The sequence below is a fragment of the Caenorhabditis remanei genome, chromosome IV (assembly GCF_010183535.1).
Source record: "Caenorhabditis remanei strain PX506 chromosome IV, whole genome shotgun sequence".
Lineage (NCBI taxonomy): Eukaryota > Metazoa > Nematoda > Chromadorea > Rhabditida > Rhabditidae > Caenorhabditis > Caenorhabditis remanei.
In genome coordinates this window covers 23898240-23924034 of record NC_071331.1, presented here as the reverse complement: position 1 = coordinate 23924034, position 25795 = coordinate 23898240, and the positions used below count along the sequence as shown (strand labels likewise).

General features: G+C 33.9%; 5 protein-coding genes across 5 annotated transcripts in view; 1 reads left to right on the top strand and 4 right to left on the bottom strand.

The window, feature by feature from the left end:
* Positions 1–904, top strand: part of GCK72_016014 (uncharacterized protein) — a gene marked incomplete at both ends in the record, with an annotated part of 30397 nt that extends 29493 nt beyond the window's left edge. Inside the window, 2 exons of the mRNA XM_053731261.1 lie at positions 386–697; positions 745–904. Coding sequence (XP_053586033.1) covers positions 386–697; positions 745–904 — 472 coding nt within the window. The remainder of the gene's footprint in view (positions 1–385; positions 698–744) is intronic.
* An 8944-nt stretch (positions 905–9848) lies between these two features.
* Positions 9849–13301, bottom strand: GCK72_016013 (uncharacterized protein; the record flags this gene model as incomplete). The annotated part of the gene is made up of 3 exons (XM_003094991.2): positions 9849–10278; positions 11364–11590; positions 13092–13301. 3 exons carry the CDS (start codon positions 13299–13301, stop codon positions 9849–9851), a joined length of 867 nt encoding a protein of 288 aa, XP_003095039.2.
* A 1741-nt stretch (positions 13302–15042) lies between these two features.
* GCK72_016012 (uncharacterized protein) lies at positions 15043–16107 on the bottom strand (the record flags this gene model as incomplete). Its single annotated transcript, XM_053731260.1, has 1 exon — positions 15043–16107. One exon carries the CDS (start codon positions 16105–16107, stop codon positions 15043–15045), a length of 1065 nt encoding a protein of 354 aa, XP_053586032.1.
* A 1744-nt stretch (positions 16108–17851) lies between these two features.
* GCK72_016011 (uncharacterized protein) lies at positions 17852–18137 on the bottom strand (the record flags this gene model as incomplete). The annotated part of the gene is made up of 2 exons (XM_003094973.2): positions 17852–18022; positions 18072–18137. The coding sequence occupies 2 exons, from the start codon at positions 18135–18137 to the stop codon at positions 17852–17854; spliced, it is 237 nt and encodes a 78-aa protein (XP_003095021.2).
* A 3456-nt stretch (positions 18138–21593) lies between these two features.
* GCK72_016010 (uncharacterized protein) lies at positions 21594–24933 on the bottom strand (the record flags this gene model as incomplete). The annotated part of the gene is made up of 2 exons (XM_003094974.2): positions 21594–22041; positions 24707–24933. The coding sequence occupies 2 exons, from the start codon at positions 24931–24933 to the stop codon at positions 21594–21596; spliced, it is 675 nt and encodes a 224-aa protein (XP_003095022.2).
* Between the last annotated feature and the right edge of the window lie 862 nt (positions 24934–25795).

Sequence of the window (25795 nt, the reverse complement as noted above, 5' to 3'; positions counted from 1 at the left end):
CGTAATATATGCAATATGGGTATCATTCGAAAGGTCTTAAACTCACAAATATAGATTTAACAGTGAAAAACCATCCAAAAGAAACAATTAAAAAAAACGTTAAATTTTTAATATTTTCAAAAAATAGTTGGTTTTTACAAAATTTTGAATTTAGAATCATAATCACTAAGCCAAATGCTTTGAAATGAGCCCCATATCGGTTAGGTTTGAACCATTTCGGTTTTTCGACTGCGCGTCGCGGTCGTGCGTCGCGTGTCTCGAAATTTTATGTTAAAGGAATATAGGCAATATGGGTGTCATTTGAAAGGTCTTTGACTTACAAATATGAATCTGATAGTGAAAAATCATCAAAAAGAGAAAATTTCAATAAAAAAAGAAGTTCCAGATGTCTCCTCGCCCTCCATCCAACATCCCACCACCTCTCCAAATCTGCTTCTGAATTTCAACGTCTTCTGATGACGTCATCATCATCTCCGTCTTCTTCATACTCACGTCTTCTGCCTCGACGTCCTCAATGGGTCAGAAGCCAACCGGCTAGTCAGATTCAGCTCGCTGAATCTACAGTATCCCTGGATTACATGATGACGTCAAAATTCTACTTGGATTCAGATGAGGATTCAGAATCTTCTGATTCCGAAGATTCTGAAATCGTAGAGACGACACCAGTAAGAAGACTTAAACACAGAAAAAAGTTTAGGTAAAAAAAAATTTTAGAAATTTTTTTTTTCAAAATTTTTTTTTCAGAAGCACCATGATCTGCCGCCGGATGACGACGTCCACGCCTTCAGAATCCCTTCAGAATTTCTCAGTTTTTCTCTGCGTCTCCTCCCCACTATTCTATCTCGCCATCGCATTCCTTCTACGTATTCTCTTGTTTCTCACTGAAATTTTTTTGCCAATTTAAAATTTAAAAATTTCTTTTTTTTTTAAATTTATTTGTCGTCGTTGCGGGCAATTGTTCCGTCCCAATTTATTTCGAAATATCATTTTTGATACGGTTCACTTTTATTTTTTCTATTTTAGACAAGCTTTCCACCCCGATTAGTTGCTGAATTCTGAAATTTTCAGAAAAATTGAATTTTTTTTGTGATTCTTTTAATACGATTCTGATTTATCTAGTTTAAGTGTAATACGTTTCTCTGAATTTGAGAAATTTTTCGAAAAATAAACGTTTTTTTAAATTACTGTTAGAATATAGTAAGAACAAAGAATTGTTCTGAAAATTAAGTTTTCAATGAAACAGTGAATTTGATAAGAAAAATTACTGTTTCAGGAACAAAATATGCTTGAAATTTGGAGAGAGTTGCGGATGTTGTTTCTATTCTTTTCTAGGAAATTCAATTTTATGTACTACTGTATGTACTACTGTCAGTCATTAAGTAATTTATATGTTATCGATATAACATTTTTTGAGTAAACAGTAGGTATTTTGTAATTTGTCTTATTCATCAGAAAAGTAAAAGGAACTGATCATATACAGAAATACCGTAAATACTGTATTATAACGGCACCTGTATTATAACGGTACCCCATCTATACTCACTAGGGAATGGTCAGGACTGACTTTGGAGTTGAGCAACGAGACCTAGTAGAATCGAAAGACAATTGAATTCTGATGGGAAATCAGTTTTCAAAAATTGCTGACGACCCTCCAGAATCCAGATATTCTGGTCTGAAAATCAGAATTTAATACATGTGATTTACTCAATTTTCCACTCAAATTTAGCTGTATTTCGCCCCGAATATCACGCCACCTGAACATGCCCCTTCGGCAGCGATCCGTGGTCGAGGGGTGAGCGCGTCTGTCTATGAAGCACGCTATGCTGGTTCGACCCCCACTTGTCCAAAATTTTTTTGTTTTATTTTATTTTGTCTTTTTTTTTACTTTTTGAGCCGTTTTTCAATTAAATCTAACCAAAACTGCGAGTCATTCTTCTGAATAACACAAGTTACTTTGAAAGTTAAGCTAGCTAGAAGTGACAGCTGGTGAGATCAACTTTCAGAATATTGTCCATAGGAAGGCGGCTATAAAATATGGCCGATGCGTAGTCTCTGTTAGATTTAATTGAAAAACGGCTCAAAAAGTAAAAAAAAGACGAAATAAGAAAAACAAAAAAATTTTGGACAAGTGGGGGTCGAACCAGCATAGCGTACTTCATTGACAGACGCGCTCACCCCTCGACCACGGATCGCTGGCCGAGAGAGATGTTCAGGTGCCGTCATATTTGGGGCGAAATACAGCTTAATTTGGGTGGAAAATCGAGTAAATCACATGTATTAAATTCTGATTTTCAGACCAGAATATCTGGATTCTGGAGGGTCGTCAGCAATTTTTGAAAACTGATTTCCCATCAGAATTCAATTGTCTTTCGATTCTACTAGGTCTCGTTGCTCAACTCCAAAGTCAGTCCTGACCATTCCCTAGTCAGAATTCATGAATGTGTTCATACCGGTGTCTTTTTTGGTTCTGATTAGAAGCAACGTGATTAGTAACTTTTAAATCAGCCGATAGAACTCCCAAAAAATGGTTTTCCGGTAAATTTTAATAAGTTTCTGAAACCACAAAATTTCTCTGGGAGCCGGTTGAAAAATATAACGGCATGTCGTTATAATACAGTTTGTACGGTAATTCAGGTATAGGTCAGAGTTGCATGGAATTCCGACCTCCGACTTCCCGGCATTTTTTCACTTTTGACTTCCGACTTCAGACTTCCGACTTCCGGATAAGAAATTTCCACTTTCATGCAACATCTAACATCTGTCATGTTACACCATCAGCATATATTATGTACCTGAAACAGTAAGTTCAAACTAGAACTCAAATGAATTTATTACTGCTTCATCGGTAACCGAAAATAGTGAGATTAAATAGCAGTGTCAATAGGAACTCCATCAATGATGCAAATAGAGTTAGATTTCTGAAATGATTAGTAGAAAATAAAATGTATTAGGAATATTTTGATCAACTCCAAATTTTGGGACAGAAAGGTTTATTATGTGGTCTGCGTTGTGACAAAGAACAATCAGTCAATCTTGTCAAGGGGCGACCAGGACGCCGACTAGCCAGTCGGGTTCCATACACCGATCATGGATGGTGACCGAGAGACCACCTCCTCGGTCCCATCCTTTTATTCATATATCTTATCTTTTATATTTACTCTTTTATCTTAAATCATCATTTATGTGCACCCTAATAAATACCTTTATTCTAATTGTGTTCTGTTATGTAATGTATATGAAAAGACCACCACCTAGATCCCACCAGAGGTCTAGGTCCCGGTATACACAGACTGGAAGACATATACCCAACCGAGGTACATGTAAAAATCTGAATCACTTGCAAAATTAATTGAAACAGTAAAACTCTGGGAAAAGCAGTAAAAGTTTTCTTTTAGTCAAATATCAGAAAAAAAACACTTAATTAATAATTTTTTCACTGCTTCAGTTCAAACAGAACACACTATATAGTTTTATATAGTAATTGATGAGCGTTAATCACATTTTCCACATATTATTTTTAGTCGCTCAGAGAATTTTTTAAGGATATCAGTATTCGAATGTGTATCTTGACAAACCAGCGTACGAAACAATGTCTCAAAAAGTTTCAAAATAAACAAGATATTCTGAAACAGTAAATGAAATTTAAATTTTCTGTCTTTGTGTGTGAGTTTTTGGAATTTCTGTGATTGGTGAGGAAGAATGCATTCCTTAAATATAATTTCTAGATTGTTCAGCAGAAGGAGATATAATTATATTTACTGTTTCATGAAAAACTGTTGAGTTGTAAATTTCCCATTTGTTCGGTATAAGTATCAATGACGTACGCATTTTCCAGAAACAGGTTTTGACAGTAAAATAATAACTGTAAGTTGTAAAAAAGTTATTTACTGTTTCATTGAAATAGGAAAAGATTTGATTTAGATTTTTATCTAATCGCTCACATCTGAAGTAAACATTATTAGAAATTGTTTTACCATCCAGGTATATTGGGTAAATTCGCACCGTTATGCTATAATCACTGTTTCATTAGAATGTGCTTAGTCCAAAAGAGATAAAAATACAATGACAACTCCAATGACATTGTACGTAAAACATTCTGTTTCAGATAGAACTTAAAAAATCTGAGGATTTTGCTGTATATCTGTAGAAAAGTTTTCCGATCGGACCGGGTGTTAGGTTTTTACATACTTGCAAATTTACGGGCCGGTATAGAATTTTCAAGGCCCGGCCCGGCCCGAAGGCCCGGCTTCAAAAAAAGGTACCTATTTTTTACCAAATTTTTTGAAATTTTTTGAAATTTTACATTAAAAATTTCAATTTTTTGACGCATAACTATCTTTTGATTGAATTCTGAAGTCAAAAATTCGACATTATTGTGAAAAAATTCAAAAAATTCAAATTTTCGTTCAAAATTTCAGTTCAAATTTTTCAACCGGGCCTTCGGGCCGTGCCGGGCCTTGGAAATTCTCATCATGGCCCGGCCCGACCCGTTGCAAGTATGGGTTTTTAAAACTTTGTGCAATATTTTTCAAACCGTTTCAAATTTACAGTTTCAAATAAATCACAAAAATCCTTTTAGTTTTTACTTAGCGCTTAAATTGAAGCTTTCTTATGAAACTTTTTAAAACAATTAATAACCGGCTTTAATACAAAAGAGATGTGTTTTTACTGTTTCCAACATTTTGTGTCATTTGAAACTAAAAATCTCAAAAAATCTCAAAAATGTCCTAATAGGCGTTTATTTAATAAATTACTGTTTCAGTGATTAGCTGAACATTTTCTATGAATTTAGAACTGTAGTTTTACATCCAGGATGAAATTTGTTCTAGCTTATTTTTGGATAGAAGAATATTTTTAAAAAAATTTTGATGAAAATTTTTTACTGTTTCAGTTAGAACATAACACATTATATAGTTATTTTACTGTGATTGATGTTAATAAATTTTCCAACAAAAAATATAATTTTTAGTCACTGTCATTTAAAACGAGAGATCGATTCGAGAACAACAGTTACTTCAGTTTTTAACTCAAGTCTTCAGAAGTTTCAACTTAAAAAAGATATTTTGAAACTGAAAATTAAATGTTCTGTCTCAAGGTTGTCAAAAAGGCCGTGGGGCGATTTTATATCTCAGTTCCCAGCCATGGAAAATTTTCGCTTCTTCAGGCGGCCTTGTAGAGCACCGAAAGATTAGTCGATGTACAAAATTTCAGCCCATTTGGTTTATCCGCGGCCTCGACGGCCGGCCGCGGCCGGCCGTACGACAGCCTTGTTCTGTCTTAAAACTTTTTCATTTTGAGCTGACTTTTGGACTTTTGTGATTGGTGACGCTGATAAAATTCTTCAAATGAGATTCCTAGATTGTTCAGCAAGAAGTGAATCAATTATATATAATGTTTCATGCAAAACTGTAGAGTTGTAAATTGTAATTATTTTGTTTGGTCATGTGTTGGTGTCTGCAAAAATATACGAACGTTGGCCGTTTTTTAGTTGAAAACGTCCAACTTTGAGAGTGTGTTGCGGTATCACTTATTAGTCCACCAATTAAATGGATACTATAGATCAGGTTTTGACAGTAAAATATATACTGTAAGTTGTAAAAAAAAACTTATTTACTGTTTCATTGAAATAGGAAAAGATTTGGTTTAGATTTTTATCTAATCAATCTTCGTTTTCTGATGAAACATAATTAGAAATTGTTTAATCATCCTGGTAAAACTCACTGTTTTATAAAAATATCTTCATTTTATAAATAAGTATTAAAAAACCCATGGCGACTAGATGAAACCTTCTGTTTCAGTTAGAATTCTTTTTTAAAAACCTGAGAATTATGTTGTTAATTACTGCATTAATTACTTCACGTAGAAAAGTTTTCCGATCGGATAGCGTTTCAGTTTTTTTTAAATTTAAATTTGTGCTACATTATGTAAATGCATACCGTTTCAAACAAATAACAAAATGTCTTTCAGTTTTTAATTAACGATGGTAATGAATTTTTTGAGCAAAACTTGTTAAAACAATTAATAACCGACTCTAACGCAAAAGATTTGTGGCATTTCAAAGTATTGTACTGTAATTTTTTTCCAGTTTCAGAATACTTGTGATTCAAAATCTAACTGTTTCATAAAAGTAACTAAAAGTTATGGGTTTTCAGTTAGGACATTAAATTACCCTTCCAATTTTCTAAACCAAATGCTTACTGTTTCAAAATTTGATTTTTAAATAAAATGACTGAATACAATAGTCGACTTGTCTCTTGTACCGACTTTTACTTTTATCTTTACTGTTTTATTTGAAATAATATACATTTTTTGTTAAGGTTAGTTTAATTGCGCTGATATAGTCGACAATCTTATGCTGCATTCAGATGAAAAATTTTGTTGTTTCAAGAAGACCTAGTAAAATTTGGAATATTCTAGAAAACTGGTAATAACAATTTTTTTCACTTTTTCAACAAAATAGTAAATTTGGGAAGATGACACAGCGTGCAGTATGCGGTTGGGATTAATATTATAACAGACATCCGGACAGCTAGAACAATACGGAAATGTTGAAATAGTGAGGAATTCAAATACCGTAAAAACTGTAATATAGGCGCATGCGCCTCTATTTTTCAACCCCCGTTCGCAGATGCGCCTCTATTACAGGGGCGCTTCTAATAGAGGTAATAGAGGGTGCGCCTCTATTTTCCAACCTGTTCGTCCGATTATTTTTTCAACTTTAAAGTGAATATTTTTCAACCAAACTAACACTTTTTTGGACAAAATTTCACGAAAATCCCCAAATTTGCACTTCGAACGAAAAAGTTGGGTTTTAGTTGTGTTTTTTCACGAACTTTGAAAAAGAATGACTGTAAACCAGAAAAATATTCGAAACGTATTAAGGGTGCGCCTCTATTAGAGGGGCTCCTCAAATAAAGGGGTGCTTCTATTACAGTTTTTACGGTACTCTTAATTTTTTTACTGTTTCAAAAGAATACATGTAACGTCTCTATTCTATTCTGTGTTATTTGATTGTCAGAATTTGTTAGGCTCCGCCCACTTTAAATTGGCACGCGCATTAAACAGAGGGACTGACACTTCGTTACAATTTATTTATTCGATTTTCGTTTGAAATATTATTAAAACTGTTTCAGAGAAGGAGAAAAAACAGAGAAATTCTTAATTGTCAAGGCCCGGGGTCCGAAAAAAAAAATGGCGCCAAAATTTGCGATTTTTTTGAGCAAAATTCAAATGTTCTATGATTCAAATAGAAATTTGATGCCAAAATTTTGCCAAAATGTTCAAATCTTTGTGAAGCAGTACTTTTCTTTGGTGAAAGCATTGTTTTTTTTATTTCGTTCGACAAACTTTGATATTCCAGTTCGAACAGTTCATTTCTGTCATGTCAAAAATTTGGTGACTACATTTTTAATTCTAAGATTAGTTTGATTTTTGTCATTTTTGAACTGAAGTTTACTGTGCATTTTCAATGTTATGACACAATAAAAGATCTTTATTAATTTTATCAAAAATGTTTTTGCTGTTTCAGCTTTTCGATTTCTGCTTGTGTTTCTTTATCGCATCAGTAACTGTCTGACTCACAGGCGAGAATACTTAACTCTTATAAATTTCGGTGTTGCAGTTTCAAAACTTTCTTAAGAAATTTTACTGTTTCAAAAAACCAAAATATCATGAATTCTGCGAAAGCACCACTACCAATGAGGTTTTTTTATTGCTTCGACAGAATTATAATTTTCTACTCGAGTTATAAAAGATATTCTACATATTGCTATAAATTCTTGTTTCAGTGATTTGATGAACAGTTTCTGAAATATCTATCAAGTTACGGTTTCAGCAAAAAATGTGAATGTTCGTGAAAATCAGACTATTTGATTTTTCAAAATTCAATATATTTTACTGTTTCACGGTCTGTATAGATTGAAACCGCTTAAAATTCCATTAATGAAAATTGGGAATTAAAAAAAAAACAAGTTGTCGGGGGAGATGTCGAACCCTCTCCTCACCCACTTGGCCACCGAAACGTTTTTTTGAGCTCCGGAGCTGGAAAAGGAAAAAAATTTTGCTACCATCGTATTCAGTATGGTCGAATCTACCTATAACTCAATTTTCAGCAAATTCAAATTACTGTTTCAAAATTAATCGAAAATGTTCTAATGTTATTTTGAATCGTTTTCGCTAGCTTACTGAAACCAAAACATGTGTTATTTTTACTGTTTCAAGCTGTATATCCTACTTTCGAAATGAACAAATAATACTCAAAGTATTAGGGTACAAATGTTTACTGTTTCATTTTGAAAAGATTTAAATTTTGATTCGTGCTGATTTCACTTTTTCACTCATATTTGAAAATTGTTCATAGCTCTAGTCAGTGCTTTTCGAGACATTGCCAATTTTTGCCCTTTTTTGATTAAAATGCCATCTTCTTAACAATTTTTTTACTGTTTCAACAAAAACGGTGAACTTGGGAAAGTAACAAAAGCCACGACACACTGGACATCCGGACAAACCGACAAGAAAGAAATTTTTTACTGTTTTGATAGAAAAACATGTGTTGGCAGTTAGAACAATATGGAAATGTTGAAATGGTGAGGAATTGAAATACTCTAAATTTTTTTTACTGTTTCAAAAGAATACAAGAAACGCCTCTATTCTATTCTGTGTTATTTAATTGTCAGAATTTGTTAGGCTCCGCCCACTTTAAATTGGTACGCTTTATAAACACCGGCATTTTGTTACAATTTATTTATTCGAATTTTGTTTGAAAAATTATTAAAACTGTTTCAGAGAGAGAGAGAGAGAGAAAAGACAGAGAAATTCATGATTGTCAAGACCCTGGCGCCAAAATTCAAAATTTTTTCGAATTTTTTTCACGAGAAAGTCAAATTTGATTTGATAATTTGATAATCATCGAAAATTTGCACATTTTTAAATGAAAAATTGAAAAAAGTTTTTGTTTTAATTCGGGCCGAGTTTGACAAGTATGGAACAATTGAAGCATAGTAATCGATTAGTGGTAGGGGGATATTACCAACAGATCATAATATAAGAATTCCTGAGAAAAAATTGAAAAGAGGCAAGCATCTAATTGGAGTTAATTAGGCTAATAATTCACTACAAAAAATAATTCAAAAAATATTGAAACTGTACACGGTCCCACACAGCGAAATAGATGAAAAGATGTCCCATCCATAAAAATTGTGGAAAATTAAATTATCTCTCGAATGAGCCAAAAAATGCAGAAAAACCGATTTTCGAAAAATTAATATAACTTTTTTGAAAGAAAACTGTTTCAAACGAAAATTGCACATAATGTATCTGAGAACGTCGAAATTGTTAGAAAAAGATCTTCAAAAGTTGGCTGAAAATCTCAAAATAGGGTTTTCTCTATCAAAAAATTCAATTTTTGACCAAAATTTCTGGTTTTTCGGCTCAAAAGATAGGGAATTTAATTTTCTTATGGACGGGACCTTTTCTCAACGATTGTGACGTCTGAAAATGAATTAGGTAAGAAGTTTCTTGCAGTTTTTTTTTCAGTCTGGGAGACCGTGAAGTAGGTCAAATTGAAAAATAGTAATCGAATAGAGGTAGGGGGATATTATCAACAGATCATTATGAAATAACTCCTGAGAAAAAATGAAAAGAGGCAAAAAAATATTCAAAAAAAAAGTTTTTGCCACCGGGCGGACTCGAACCTTGACCACCGAATGTACAATTTCTATGTAAAATTCAAAAACTGTCAGAAAATTCGGTGACAAAAACGTTTTGTGGATAATTCCTGAGAAGAAGCAACATTTCGACTATAATAGGCATTCACTACAAAAAAATATATCATAAAATATCTGAAAAACTTAAAAATCGATGAGTTTCTGTTCCTCCTTCTCCTTCAACTTCTCTCTCAACGCCTCCAGCTCCTTCTCCTGCTCGGCGAGCTTCTTCTTCAACGCTTTCACCTCCAACTTCTTCTTCTCCACCTGCAAAACGTATCCCTCACAATCCGCTCCATGATCCAACTCGATCTGTTTCAATTTCAACTCATGGTGATCGACCATCATGTCGATTTGACGATTCGCCGACTCCAACTGATCCTGCAGCTGACTGATAAACTTCTTGCTACTCGGATCCCATTTATATTGAGTCAAGTCCCTTTTCAGCTTGGTGTTTTCAGATTTGAGAGTTGTCAGTAACGCTTTATCTGATTCAATTGATTCACGGAGACGACGTTCGGTCGGGCGCATGCTTGCTGCGCAGGAGGGATCCGCGGCGAGCAGTTTGCTCAGACTGAAATTTAAAAAATAATAAAATATACTGTTTCACAAAATAAATTGTTAGCACCACTAAATTTGGGGACATTCCATTTAAAAAAATTAGAAACAGTAAAAATTGGAAACTGGGTCTAAAAACGTAGTGAGAAAGAGCCTAGAAACCCAAATTTTAGAAAAACTAGTCCCCGAACTCAAAAACTGTCAAAAACGGTTGTGGCCGAGTTTTCCACCTGGTGGTCTAGAAAACGAAATTGTGCAAAAACTAGTCCCCGATGTCAACAAAGTTGCTTTAGGACTTATTTTATTGGTTAGAGTCAAAAAACTATAATAATAATAGAGTTTTTTACTTGATAGCCTAGAAAACCAAATTTTGAAAAAAAACTACTCTCCGAACTCAAAAAACCGTCCAGAACTGGCCAAAAGTCACGAAAAACACTCAAACTGACTGTGGCCGAGTTTTCCACCTGGTGGCCTAGAAACCCAAATTCCAAGAAAACTAGTCCCCGAACTCAAAAACTGTCAAAAGCTGGCCAAAAGCCACGAAAAACACTAAAACTGACTGTGACCGAGTTTTCCACCTGGTGGTAAAAATTAGAAACAGTAAAAATTGGAAACTGGGTCTAAAAACGTAGTGAGAAAGGGCCTAGAAACCCAAATTTTAGAAAAACTAGTCCCCGAACTCAAAAACTGTCAAAAACGGCTGTGGCCGAGTTTTCCACCTGGTGGCCTAGAAAACCAAATTGTGCAAAACTAGTCCCCGAACTCAAAAAATGTTGCTTTAGGACTTATTTTATTGGTTAGAGTCAAAAAACTATTGGAAATAATAATAATAGAGTTTTTTACTTGATGGCCTAGAAAACCAAATTTTGAAAAAAACTCGGCCACAATCAACTTTTTATGTTTTTGAGAAATGTTTGGGTTGTTTTAAACCATTTTTAAACCAAAATTTCTTTTTCCAAGACGTCCCCTTTCTCATAGCTCGCAATGCTCCAAAAAATCAAGAAAAACTTGAATTTTTTTTTACCGTTTCAGAAAAAAGTACATTATGTTGGAAACCTTTCAAGGTTGGTTCATCAGCTTTATCAATGACCCCATACTCACGTAATCAAATGACTATGCTTCTCTTTATCCAACTCCAATTGCAAATCGTTGACACCGTTCCTCATCTGCAATCGCTCTCTCAATGCTTTCAGAAGGAATTCGAATTCTTCGTCCTGACCGTAGAACGGGGTACGCGTGTCATCATCATCATCGGGTGTCTCCTTGTCGACTTCCTCAAGAACCTTTGCTTCGAGCTTTTTTTGAGTCGGACGGAAGAAGCAAGACTTCTGAAATATGTACTGTTTTAACAAAAATGTGAATGCTCGAAAAATTAGGAAAAAATTGATCTGTGAGTTCTTTAAACAGCGCTATCATTGAAAAGAAAACTCAAAAAAATCAATTTTTGATCTAGAAACGGTTTTTTGAGCTCCGGAGCAGGAAATTTTGCTACCATCGTGTTCATAATGCTCAAAACTACCTATAAATCAATTTTCAGCAAATTCAGTGAAATTACTGTTTCAAAATTAATTGAAAAATTTTCTAACGTTCTATCAAATCGCTAATTCGAATTGAGTTATTTGCCAAAAATTGTTCCACTAAAAATCGAAAACCCCACAAAATTCCCTACATTTTAAGAGTAATACCATCTCTGTAGTTAGAAAATCCAAAAAGTTTCAGATTTTCGAAACTTTTCGAAACTTTTCGAAATCCTAGTCGTCCTAATTACAACCAGAACTCTCCAAGAATTTATTTAAACTCCATGAAACTTACATATCTGAAATCAGCGCGTTGAGACCTTTCAAATAAGTATAATCATGACTAGGTTTGGACCGAATTGGGTCTCACCACGAAAACTACCGTAGTCAGTTTGGGGTACTGTAGTTTTTGTAGCGAAGTGTTTCAAATCTAGGCGTATTTATACTCATTCGAAACGTCCCGACGAGCTGATTCTGAAAATGTAAGTCTCGCAGCCTACGGTATGCGCCTTTAAACTCGATTTTCAAAATCAGGGCATGATTATACTCATTCGAAAGGTCTCAGCGCGCTGATTCCAGAAATTTTTAGTTTTATTGAGTTTGAGTGAATTTTCGAACAGTTTAATTGGTTTATAGGTAATTTGTAACTTGAAATTTTTTACTGTTTCGTCAAAATAACGATATAAAATAAGAACCTCTTGAAACACTAAAAGCATATTTATTAATGCATGGACTAAATATATTACACTAATTAAAAAAAACTCTATCTTATGAACCAAAAAAACGCGAATTTTGAGAGATTTTCAGTCATTTCCGCCAATACAGTTTTTCTATATCAAAAAAGTAAATTTCTGACTAAAATTCACGGCTTATAATATAGGGAATTTCATTTTCTGCAATTTTGATTTAAAAAAATCACAATTCTCTAAAAAATTACTGTTTCAAAGAACATTTTTTGAAGGCGGTGATATATTTTGATGTTAACGGTTCTTTTATTATGTTATCACACCAAGTTCAAAAGTTTTGGGGAAGACATCCGGACAAACAGACAGACAAACAGACAGACAGACAGACATAGAGCCCCTCAGGGTGTCGATCAGAGCTGTCCGGAATCCGGATTCCGGAAATTCCGCATTCCGGAACTCCGGGTTTTTTTTGACATTTCGGTTCCGGTTCCGGATTCCAGAAACTAAAAAATGGCATTCCGTACAACTCTGATGTCGATGACCCGGTGTCAAGTGGTCTGTCTGTATGTCGGTTTGTCCGAAAAGACATCCGGACATCTAGATATACAGACAAACATAAAACTCACCAATTTCTCAAAGAAACTCGGCGATTTCGGCTTCTTTTCTTCTTCTTTCTCTTTTTTTTCTTCTTCTTTTTCCTTTTTTTCTTCTTCATCACAATAATACAAAGTGTCCGCAAACTTCTTGCATCTTTTCTTCCTCTCGTACATCAACTCGATGCCTTCAATTGTGTATTGAAGTCTAGCCTCGTCACGGTAATACGGTAGCCTGTTCATTTACCTGAAATAGTAATTAGACAGTTAATTAGCCAGTAATTAGAGAGTCTGGAGCAAAATTTTAGAATAAAAAAGAGATATCGAAGGAAGGTATGGTTAACCTGTATGGATTAAATTAAAATTGTCAAATGGACATTTTTGGAAATGTTTTATTAAGCAGAGTAATATAAGAAACCGGGGCACTTTTTTGGTGGAATGGGAAAAATGGGGAAACAACTGGGACAGGAAGAAAAGATATGAAAACAGGGAAACAAAATAATCAAAAAAATGTGAACTTTTTGAAACAGTGAAAAAAAAGGAATGAGGACCTGTTACAATATGGTATAGGCATAGTCAATTTAGTAGTCTCAGAATTCTGAAAATGTGAAAAATGACAATTTTTAATATTTGTTTTCAGAAAAACTGAGCAAACCTATCGACAAGCGAATCGGCTATGGTTAGTAAAAAATATGAGAAAAATTTGAAAAAAAAAGGAAAAAAGGGAATGAGGATCTGCTGCACATAACGGTGTATGGTAGGAGCATAGTCCATTTATATAGTCTCAGAATTTCGGAAAAGTGAAATAAATCTATTTTTACAAACCATTTTCTGGAAAACGGTATCTCAGAATTTTGGAACAGAAAAAAAAGCCAATTTAAAAAATTACTGTTAGAAGAAAATATCAATCTAATAAACTATGCTCATAACAAAAAATAATGAAGGAAAAGTTCTGAAACAGTGAAAAAAACTAAGGAATGAGGATCTGTTCTGAAGGTGTCTGGTATCAGCATAGTCAAGTTGGTCTCAAAATTTTGAAAAAGTAAAAAAAACGACATCTTTTTAATAATTGTTTTCAGAAAAACCTCAGATCATCAAATTGACTATACTCAATAATAATAATGAAGGAAAATAGCTGAAACAGTGGAAAAAACCAAGAAATGAGGGCCTGTGATAAAAGTCAATTTATATAGTCTCAGAATTTTAAAAAAGTGGAAAAAAAAATCTATTTCTACAAACCATTTTCTGGAAAACTTCAAAACGGGTAAGTTAGAACTTTGAAGCAAGAGAAAAAAGTCAATTTAAAAAGTACTGTTTGAAGAGAATATCAATCTAATAAACTATGCTCATAACAAAAAATAATGAAGGAAAAGTTCTGAAACAGTGAAAAAAGCCAAGAATAGAAGCGGACCTGTGACAAAACGGTTTATAGTATTGTCATAGGTAATTTAGTCTCAGAATTTTAGAAAAAGTGAAAAAGTTGTAATTTATGCTCAAAACTATGCTCAAAATAGCAAAAAAACGAGGCAATGAAAACTTTGACACAGTGATAAAAACCAAGAAATGAGGACCTGTGATAAAAGCCAATTTAATCGCAGAAAAGTGAAATAAATCTATTTTTTCAAACTATTTTCTGGAAAACATCACATTTTGAAACAAGAGAAAAAAGTCAATTTAAAAAAGTACCGTTTCAAGAGACGATCAATCTAATAAATTATGCTCATTACAATAATAATGAAGGAAAAATTGAAAAAAAAGTGAAAAAAAGCAAGGAATTGACTACTTTTTTAATATTAAAGACGGGGAAAATATAGCTGAAAAGGTAGCGAAAATGAGACAAAAAATTTTGAAACAGTGAAAAAATGGGAAAAAGAGTACCTGTTCTGAAGGTGTTTGCTATCAGCGTAGTCAAGTTGGTCTCAAAATTTTGAAAAAGTGAAAAAATTCGAAAAATGAGACTTTTGAAACAGTGTAACCAAAACTTCTAATCAACCTGCTGTACGCCCTCATCAAAAAGCCCCAAGGTGCTCCACGAGCACTCCCCAGTCTCCGCCAACATCTCCAACTCGGCGATCTCCTCATTCTTCTCAATCAGTTGTGCTTCGTAGTCATTTTCCTTCCGCCATCTCTCATCCTGCATCTTACAAAACAGCTCTTCGATCTCCACATTTTCTCGTTCCAACGTTCTCAGGGTGATTTTCTGGTCGTGGACTTCAGTTTTCAGTTGGGTGTTCTCCTCGTACAATGCTTTTAGCTGGTTGGTGAGCTCTGTGAATTCCTCCAAACGCCTCTCCTGACAGGCACCCAGCTCCTTGTTATGAGACTTGTGGAGCTCATCGATGAGATTCTCATGTCTGAATATTTCTGAGCTATTCTCCGCTTCGAGCTTATTGATTTCTTTTTTGAGCTTTTGAATTTCCACGTCTTTCTTTTGGAGGCTTTTCGTACTCTCCATCCTAGCAATATCTGAATTTTCCTTCAATTCGTATATCTGCTGTTTTGCCTTTTTGATAATTTCCAGAAGGTTCTTATTAGTGTCTGCTGCTTCCTTGTCAAGCTCCTCGCCAACCGAATCCAAAAATTCCTGATGTTTCCTTTCCAACACCTCCAGATGGATCTTCAGAGCTCGTTTTTCTTCTCTGCTTAGCTCTTTCCGTGTTTGGTTTGCATTTACCACCGGCGATTTCTCCAGCGCTAATTCCAGTTGCACAACTTTTGTCGCTAGCTGCTCCACCACCTCCAGGTGCTTCTTTTTGACACATTCCAGGTCGAATTGGCGGATCAAACCGTCCGCTTTTTTCTTTTTCAGCTCCGCCTCCAGGTTTTCGATTTTCTTCTTAAGCTCTTCCTGCTGATCCAATATTTCTTGATTTTTCTGCGTTTCGGAGTTATCGAGTTGCTCGGGTGTCTGAGCAGCCAAAAAATTCTCCAGAATCGTCTTGAATCCCAAAATTTCCCTCACTGGCGCCTCGACCTTCTGAATTCTGGAAGCATTTGCCTTCTTGAGGGATTCTTGCAGTTTTTGGTTTTCCGACTTGAGATTTTCCATGAAACTGTCATGAAGGGCGGCACGGAGTCTGGTTTTTTCGGCGAGCATTGATTGTAGACAGGATGGTTGAGTGGTCTCGAGGTAGGCGATTCTGGAATATTTATAATTACTGTTTCAAAAATAATTATTTAATTATCGAGAGGCGACGTGGGGTTAATAGTTTAGTCGTAGTTATTACCAATTTGTTGTCTACTGTTTCAAAGAAATTGTTTTAAAATCTTCCATAATTATATTTTGCTATTTACAAATTTTTTTTATTTGGTTTTCCTCTATATTTTCGAAATTTAAGCTTGAAAAGTTGATTTTTAAGTTTTCTACTACATTTTTCATCTCAAAACAAAGAAAAACACGTATTTTTCCAAATATTTTAATGTTGTATTGGACAATATATAAAAATGGAAAATTACTGTTTCATTGAAAAATTGATATTGGGAGAATTTAGATTTTAAACAATATAGCCCAGAAATTTGACTTCGGCCGTATGTTCATTTGTTCCTTTCCGTTAGTACATTTTCATATCGAAAGAATTTTAAAATTCGGTTCAATCCCCGCTGAAAACAAGCGGCGAAACAGATTGGGCATTTCAGTGGCCGTGGAACGTTCTAAAAGTTTTAAATATTAATTTTTCAGCTTTTCGTTGTTTTTCTACCAGTTTTGTAGTGTTCCTATCAATTTTGGTCGTTTTCTATCAAATTCACTGAAAAAACCACAAAAATGAGCGAAAATAGTGATAAAATTCGAAAAAATCAAGATGGCCGAAGTCGAGAATTTCTAGGCCGCCAAAGCGGGTTTCAGACCGATTTTTAAAATTCTTTCGATATGAAAATGAACTTTTAAGATGTCATACTTATATTTTGCTGATCCTATCAGAACCCCAGTAACAAATGTTTATAACTTTGATCTGTTTCACTGAAATTTAATATTCGTATAATTATACAATGTCTCTATTACCTTATTTCGTTTTTATTTGAAAATCCAGTTTGAAAAGTCGATTTTTATGTTTTTTATTATCGTTTCAACTTAAAACCAAGTTTTAGTTTGTCCATTTTCTGTTTTCTATCAAATTACTATTATGTTCTGTTATTTTTTAAAACTGTTTCAGAAAACTTGTATTTTTTCAAATTTTTGAATACTGTACTTTTTCAATAAAAATTGATATTGTAAGAATTCAAACTTCAATAATCAAAACGTCTTGCTACGTTTCACAAAAAAACAAAATGATAATTTGAACATTTCGATTTTTTTTTCACTGTTTCAACTTAAACTGAAAAATTACTGTAAATTCGACTATTGCTAGTGTGTCCTCTGTAATTGTTACATTTTTTCACTGTTTCAAAATCTGATTCTTAAAAAGTCAAAAGTGGTTCAATTTACTCTGACAACAGGATGATCAGATTTTTTAAACTCATTCTATAACGCGTTCTATGTAAGACTCGAGCAACACGTGCCCTAGGCTTGGATTTTTATATGATCATGTACTATGAGTGCAGCTCCCGGTTACTGTAGTACGGTAGGTGCCCAATATTGTGCATACGTGTTGCACATGTCCACATAAACGTCCTTTGAAAGTTTCAAAGCTGAAGCTAACTTACACGCCCTAGGCCCGAACCTACAGTGACCATACTCGAGTCTTACAGAGAATTCGTTCTATAACAGGTGATCAACATTTTTTTCTGTTTCAAAAAAACTTGACACTTTCCAAATTTTCATACATGTCAGTACGTCTTTAACACTCAAAACCAACTCACGTCTTCTCATGCAAGTGTCTCTCCCGATCCAGCTCCTCTTGCAGTCCCAAAACTTTATTCTCCAACTTTTTAATCATAAAATCGGTCATTTTCTTCTCCTCAAGACTGTGGATAAGGTATTCAAACTCTTCCGGAGCACCTCTGAATCCATCAATGCCAATGGCGTCCTAAAATTGAGAGAAAAAGTTTTTTGAACACTTCGAAAAATAATTTTACCTCCTTGAGCCGTTCGATAAGATTCTCCACAGGTGATTGTGGTGGTTGACCAGTTACCGGAAACATTGTTCTGGAAGAAAGAGGGCGGGGTTATGATGGTAGGAGATTAAGAGGGAAAAGTATGGAAAAGGTGGGTGAGACCTTTGACAAGTTAAAAAAGAAAAAACTTAAATTTCAAAAAATAATATTTCTTATTTTAAAATTTGAATAATGACATAATTGAAATTGTTGAATCAGAAAATTATAAAAATATAGATATTATTCTGAAACAGTAGTTGTTTCAGCATTATCCTGTCTTCCTGGGTTTTTTGATCCTGCTGGAGCTTTTTTTGAAGTGAATTTTGGATTCTCGAATTGACTGACTTTGGCTGAAAATTTGTGATTTAGAACATTGATAAATTATAAGACTTCTTCAAGAAAACCTTGAATTTAACTGTGTCAGCTATTAACACGACACGTTTCTCACAACCGCGCTCTACCGAAACCAAAGAAAATAGTGTGCGAAATTGAGAGACTCAGAGAAAAAAGATAGTTTTCAATGGAATTTCGGTGGAGCGCAGTTGTAAAAACTGTGCAGAGTTAACACTCTAACAGTGAATTTTTTTGAATAAATAGTTACTGTTTTATTGAAAGTCCTAATATCTTAGTTTTCTGAAAGGTTCAGTGCTTCAAGATAGTTCTGAAATACCAAACAGTTTTCGTATATTATATATGATATCCAACATTTGACGAACAAATTTAAAAGAATTTGTGCTTTCACTAAAACAGTAAAATTTTTGCTTATCTGTGTAGCACATATACAGACTATAAAACAATTCTGTAAAATAATTCTGTAAAACACGAAATTTGGATGATAACATTACTGTTAGAACTGCTACTTTTAATTTAATTTAATTTATTGACTAAAAAATGTAATGAATACTATACACTGGAGACTTAAGTTCAAACTTTTGTTGGAACAGTAATAAAAAAAATTTCTGAAACTAGTTTTCACTGAAATAGTAGAACAAATTTCAGCAGTTGAACTCATATTGACAGTTTTCTGATTCTGAACATTCCAAAATCCAAAAATTCTCTGTTTCAGTAAAAACATATTTAATTTTGAAAATCATATATTGCATTGTTGATTAAAAAAAGAATCTGAAAACTCGAATTTCCGAATAATGACTGAAATTCAACCCGAGATTGCATAATATTGTTCTGAAACAGTATAAAATTAATATAAACGATCGAAATGCAACATATGATAATCACTTTCAAAATTAATTATGTTCTCTCTGAAACAGAGAATTTTTGTATTTTGGAATGTTCAGAATCAGAAAACTGCCAATAAGGCAATGAGTTCAGTTCTGCTACTTTCTAAAATTCACTGTTTCAGTGAAAGCAGAATTTTGAATTGATCAGTCTTATATAACGTGAAAAATACAGAAAATTTACAGTTTCACAAAAAACTGAATAGATTTTGAATAGTATAGTGCCATGTTGGAACATGGACTTTAAAAACGTTATTTTCTTCTCGAAAATCATTTTGTATTTACAGTAACAATAATATTTTCACTGGTTCACAAAAAATTGAGTTCACTGAAAAAATCACAGAAATTCTAATGCTCAAAATCACAGAATCCTTCAGTTCCGGAGGATTTATTGTTTGTAATCATAATTTATACTGTTTCAGAGCAATAATTTATGATTCTGGGTGCATATTTAATCTAATGAGATCAAGAATTCTATTATTTCAAAAAAAATTGAAATATCGGTGGTAGTACACAATTTACTATGTGAAAACTACCGTACTTTTGAAACAACAACACTTTTCATGGGTTACGGTAGAGAGCCGGCGTAAATCAAAATTCCGCAGCAAGCGGTCAGCCATCAAACATTCACTGTTTCGGAAAATTAACAAGTTAATTTTTAAATAATTTCTACAGTAATGAAATCACAATAAAAACTGTTTTTTTTTCACTGTTTCAAAATTATTCAATTACCCACCATTTAAGTTAGTCACTTAGTCGTTTATGTGTATTCTTTCCTCCACTGTGCACCGCATGAAGTGTTGTCTTAATTCTGGGTCATAATACTGTAGCCGAAGGGTCATACTGTAGCCAAAGGACCATACTGTAACGGACTGAAGTGATTCATCTGGAACAGTTTTTCTTTAGAATTATTGTACACTGCTAATGCAAGAAATATATATCAAAATGGTATGAAAAACCAGATTTCGAAAAACAAAACGAGTATAAATGTCTAATCAGCCAAAAAACTTTATAATGGAATATAAATTCTTCAGATGTTGTTATAAAGTATCTCTGAGAAAGTCCTGAGAAAGTGAAAAAAAGCCGACTTTGATGAATGTGTGAGAATCATTGGATTGGAGTATTTTGAAAGGCGGATGGGTTTAAACTATATATAAACTAGGCGGTACTAAGGGGGACTCTTCTTACAACCGCGCTCTACCGAAATCGGTAGAGCGCACTTGTAAAACGAGTGACAAGCGAATAAAAGACATGAATATTGCTAAGAAATGAACAAGAACAAAGAGCAAGTAGTAGTAGACGGTTGCTAGACGGTGTGAGGGAGAGAGTGATCTGAAAAATTGACAAGTTTCGAGATAGAAAAAATGGATACAACTGGAAATCTGAAATTGTGAGGATGCTGAATCTGAGCTCAGATTTTGTGTGTTCTCAAATACCGCGAAATTATAGGAATTTCAAATTTAGGATAGTCACTGTTTCACCGGCTTAGTTAAAATGAGCGGTTTACGATTTGAGTTATTCACGATGTAAAAACAAATGCTAACACTTAGAACATTCTGTAAATGCACTTAACATTAAGATTACAGATCGAGTTGCAAGATTTGAAAGTCGATATTACTGTTTCAACACTTTGTTCTTCTGAAAGTGAGCTTGTTATCTTGTTATGTTCTGAGCAGACGAAAATTATCTAGAGTTAACAAGCTCAATGCCTCCAGACAGTGTTTTACACTGCGGTTCAACTTAAAAATAAGGAAGAAATACTAAAAATATGAAAATTGATTTGAGATTTGCCTGGAAAGCTGAAATTCTAACATTGAAATGACAAAAATTACTTTCATAGCAGTTATATTTCTAGCTACCGTAAAATCTGTATTAGAAGAGCCTCCATAATAAAAAGACTCCTTTAGTGGAAGGGGAATCTGCGAAAACTCTTAGATACGCTAGATATGATAGATTGATTTTGAAAATGGTTACGGTAATTGAGTTACCGTAAGGCAGGTCGAAACATTTTCCTTGCTGAAACGGCAAAATTCTAGAGAAAACTTCACACTAAACATTACTGTTTCAGCAATACTCAAAAAAAGTTATAGCTCAATAATTTAGTAATAAAAGATAGAAAGATTTGTTTGCCTAGTCGAATTTCTTGACATTTTATTGAGGTTTTTGCAGCAAAGCTAACAATTCTACCCCAAAAAAAGAATATATAACTCAAATCTAACCATTTTTAGAGGCTTTTACAACAAAATAAGCCAAAAATCGTCACTCACCACTATTTCTCAATTCCTTCCGCTTCCTTCTCATCCTCCTCGCTGAAATCCAACTTTTTCCAACCATCAGAATCCTCCTCCTCCTCCAAATTATCATCTTTCTCACACACTTCCATTTCATCTACCAGTTGTTCCATTGTCCGTTCTGCCTCTCTTTCTTTTTTCCGCCACTGCTTAAAATCGTTGTCCAACTCCTCTCGAGTCTGGAAGCCCTTGAATTCTTCATCTGGCGTCGACGTCAAAAAATGTTCTTGCTTCGACATAGCTCGTCGGGTCTCGACGCGACTACCGTAATCTTTTTTGCTCCAATACTTTGATCTAGACTTCAACGCATCAAGTTCAGCTTTCAACTCCAAATTCTTCTTGTAGTGGTCATTGGATTTGAGGACGTCGGTCAAGTTGCGGATTTTATTGTCACGAGTTTTCAGCGCTTTGATGGCGTTGTGTGTTCTGGAAATGAGAAAAAGTTGAGGTGTCTGTGTGTCCGGATGTTCACAACAAGTAGAATCTAGATTTTGATTCAGACAGATAGAAAATGTGTATATTACAATCACTGCGGGGCTTTTCAGATCCTTTAAAATTGGAAATTTACTGTTTCAATAGATTTTAAGCAAAAAGTTTAAAGAGCATTTGTTACTAAGAATATTGATGAAAGGCTTTTTTAAAACTAAGATTACTGTTTCAATATCATTCCGTTTAAAAAATCGGCAATTTACTTATCACTATCATATCTAACCATTTCAAACAACAAAGATTACTGTTTCAATAAATTTTTAGTTAAAAATTTAGAAAAGTCTTACCAATTGTTTTGAGGAAATTAGTTCAGATGTATTAAGATTCGTTTCTCACAATAAACGTTACCGTTTCCGTGTTAAACAATTCTAGAAAATATTTATTACTATATGTAGCTTCTGTTTTGCAAAAATATATGTATATCTATGTGTGCGGGTGTCTTAATTTTAGAGATTTACTAAATCAAAAATTGGAAAGTTACAGTTTCAACAAAAAATTCCAGAGAACGTCTATTATCTTGACAATTGCAGATGTACCAAATGCTTAAACATAAGAAAGACAAAAAGCTATTTTCCATAAAATACCTATAATTCGCATGTTGAAAAAATACTGTTACAGACAAATTTCATATATTTAACTTGAAAAGTATTTTTAGTTTGCATAATAAACATCGGTAGTAACCTGATTAGTTTTTTTCCAAAATTTAGATTTTGCCGATTTCCTCCACTCCGCTAACTCACGACTACTGTTTCAGCAGAAAATTAACAAAAAATTGCGACGAAAGTGCATGATCTTGTAACCGTATTCTATAATTGAAAAAATTAAAAAAAACAACTGTTTCAAAAAATATTTTTCTTGGCAATACCACTTAATCTCTACTTGTTTGACAATACCGTAAAAACTGTATTTGAGGTGCATGCAACTCTATTGTTCAAAGCGGAGTGCAACTCTATTAAAGGGGCAATTCAAATAGAGGGTGCACCTCTATTGTTCGTCAACGAATTCGCCCGACCTCGATACCCAACTATCTTTTGAATTTGTTTGACTTTATTAGTTTTTTTATGCCGAATTCATCGAACCTTTATGTAAAAAACGGAGAAAATCCTGAATTTCTATAACAAACTACGTTTTTGACAGCAAAAATGCTGAAATAGTAATAAGAGAGAACAGTTCGGAGTCAGTTAAAGATGATATTAGAGAAAAGTGTAAATCGCTGAAGGGCAACTGTATTAGAGGGGCACCTCAATTAGAGGGTGCAACTCTATGTATTGTTCAAAGGGTCCGTCGGAGGGCACCACAATTAGAGGGGCACTTCAAATAAAGGGGCAACTCAAATACAGTTTTTACGGTAATTTCTTCTATAATACTAAAATTACTGTTTAAAAACTTTTTCGTTAAAAACTTCGACAATTTATCTATCACTTTTCTATCGCTACACATTTAAAACTATTTTCTTAAAATTTCTGTGTCTTCAGATGTCCTAAAGTTAGAGATCAGGGTAATCAGATGTAGCAAAGTTACTGTTTCAGCTAAATTCAAAGAAAAATGATGGAAAAATTCCGTAATTACAGAACAACATTCCCTTTTTCAAAATAGATGCTTTTTAAAATTAATTTAGATTTTTAATTAGCTGTTTGCAGCTAAATCCGACTATAAAATTACTGTATAAAAAATTATGTGCTGAATAACTCGACATTTTACCTGTCACGATTGCTTTAACCTTTTTTCCCAAAACCTCTGTGTGTCCGGATGCCCTGATGTCCTAAATGCCCGGAATTTCCAAAATTCACTGTTGCAAACTAATTTTTTCTCTCAAAACCACATAACTTAAAAAAGCGTCTGGGGAGTTTTTGAAACAGTAAAACTTGGTTAGTGTAGATTTACGAGACCCAGGAAGTCTTATGTGAATTTACGGGGCCTAGAGATCTGAATTAAATTTTACTAAAGTTGAATTTTGATTTGCATTAGTTAGTCTAGATTTACGCAGTTTTGTGTTGATTTACGAAGCGCTAGAGTGAATTTACGGAACCTAATCTTGATTTACGGGAAGCTAAGTAGATTTACGAGAAGTACGACAAGTTCTCTAGTCTCCATTCAAAAAATACTCTTTCAACAAAAAGTTTATTTCAAAAATCACTGTTTTATCATGATTCTGAATTAATTCTTAGTGGAATCGAATATCACTATTCTATAATAAAATCCCCCATCCTACGGTAGATTTACTTAGGAAGCTGTGTAGATTTACGAGGCGCCTATTGTAGATTTAATTTAAATGGGTTTATTAGTGTGTATTTACAGAGTTAGAGTGTCGGTTTACGCAAGCGTAGTGTGGATTTACGGACCCTATAAAGCTCAAGTGTAGATTTACAGAGTCTCGTGTGGATTTACAACGCTTTTTGTAGATTTAGATTTCAGGGACTCCATGAAAGCTTGCTTTACTTTACTGTACCTTACTGTACCTTATTCTAGTTTACTGTAGCTTACTGTACCTTATTCTAGCTTACTGTAGCTTACTGTACCTTATTCTAGCTTACTGTAGCTTACTGTACCTTACTCTACCAATCTCAATAGTCAGAAGACACGATTCTATAAGAAAACTCACAATTGCCTATTATTATCCGCCAATTTCATATTCACACTCTTCAACTTCCGAATCTCCTTATCCTTCATTTGACTCTCCTTCAAAAGATTCCAAATCTCATATAAATTCTGAGAAGTGAAATCGAACGACTCCATTGGACCACCATAATTGGGTGTCGCAACGGCGAAACCCACTTTTTGAATGGTATCAGCCAGTTTTTGCTTGGAAGCGTCGAATTGCCCAGACATTGCCAGTTAACTAGAAAAATGTGATGATATGGGTGTCTGGAATAGTAAATTTGAGGTATTCGAAAAGGTTTTGGGGGACCTTTTGACATGAAAATTCCAAAAAAATACAAAATTCCAAAAAAACTTTGTTGCACGGCGAGATGAGGGGAATTGATAGGAAAAATCACCAGGAAAAATGTAATAATTAAATAATTTAATTGCGATTATGAGTGAAATGATGAAGACCATTGAGACGAGACCGTTGAAATTGATTATCTGGTTCAGTCTGAAAATTTGAGGTACAGTAAGGTACAGTAACCTACAGTAAGCTCAAATGAAGTCAGGGAAATCTAAATCTACAGTAAGTTTTGTAAATCCACACGAGACTCGGTAAATCTACAATAAATATTGTAAATCTACAGGAAGTTCCGTAAATCCACACTACGCTTGCGTAAATTGACATTAGGATCCCGTAAACCAACATTCTAACTCTGTAAATACACACTACTAAACCCACGTAAATCAAATCTACAGTAGACGCCTCGTAAATCTACATAGATTTTATTATAGAATAGTGATATTCGATTTCAAGCAAAACTAATCCAGAATCATTCTGAAACAGTGATTTTTGAAATAAACTTTTTGTTGAAAGAGTATTTTTTGAATGGAGACTAGAGAACTTGTGGTACTTCTCGTAAATCTACTTAGCTTCCCGTAAATCAAGATTAGGTTCCGTAAATTCACTCTAGCGCTTCGTAAATCAACACAAAACTGCGTAAATCTACACTAACTAATGCAAATCAAAATTCAACTTTAGTAAGATTTAATTTAGATCTCTAGGCCCCGTAAATTCACATGAGACTTCCGTAAATCTACACTAACT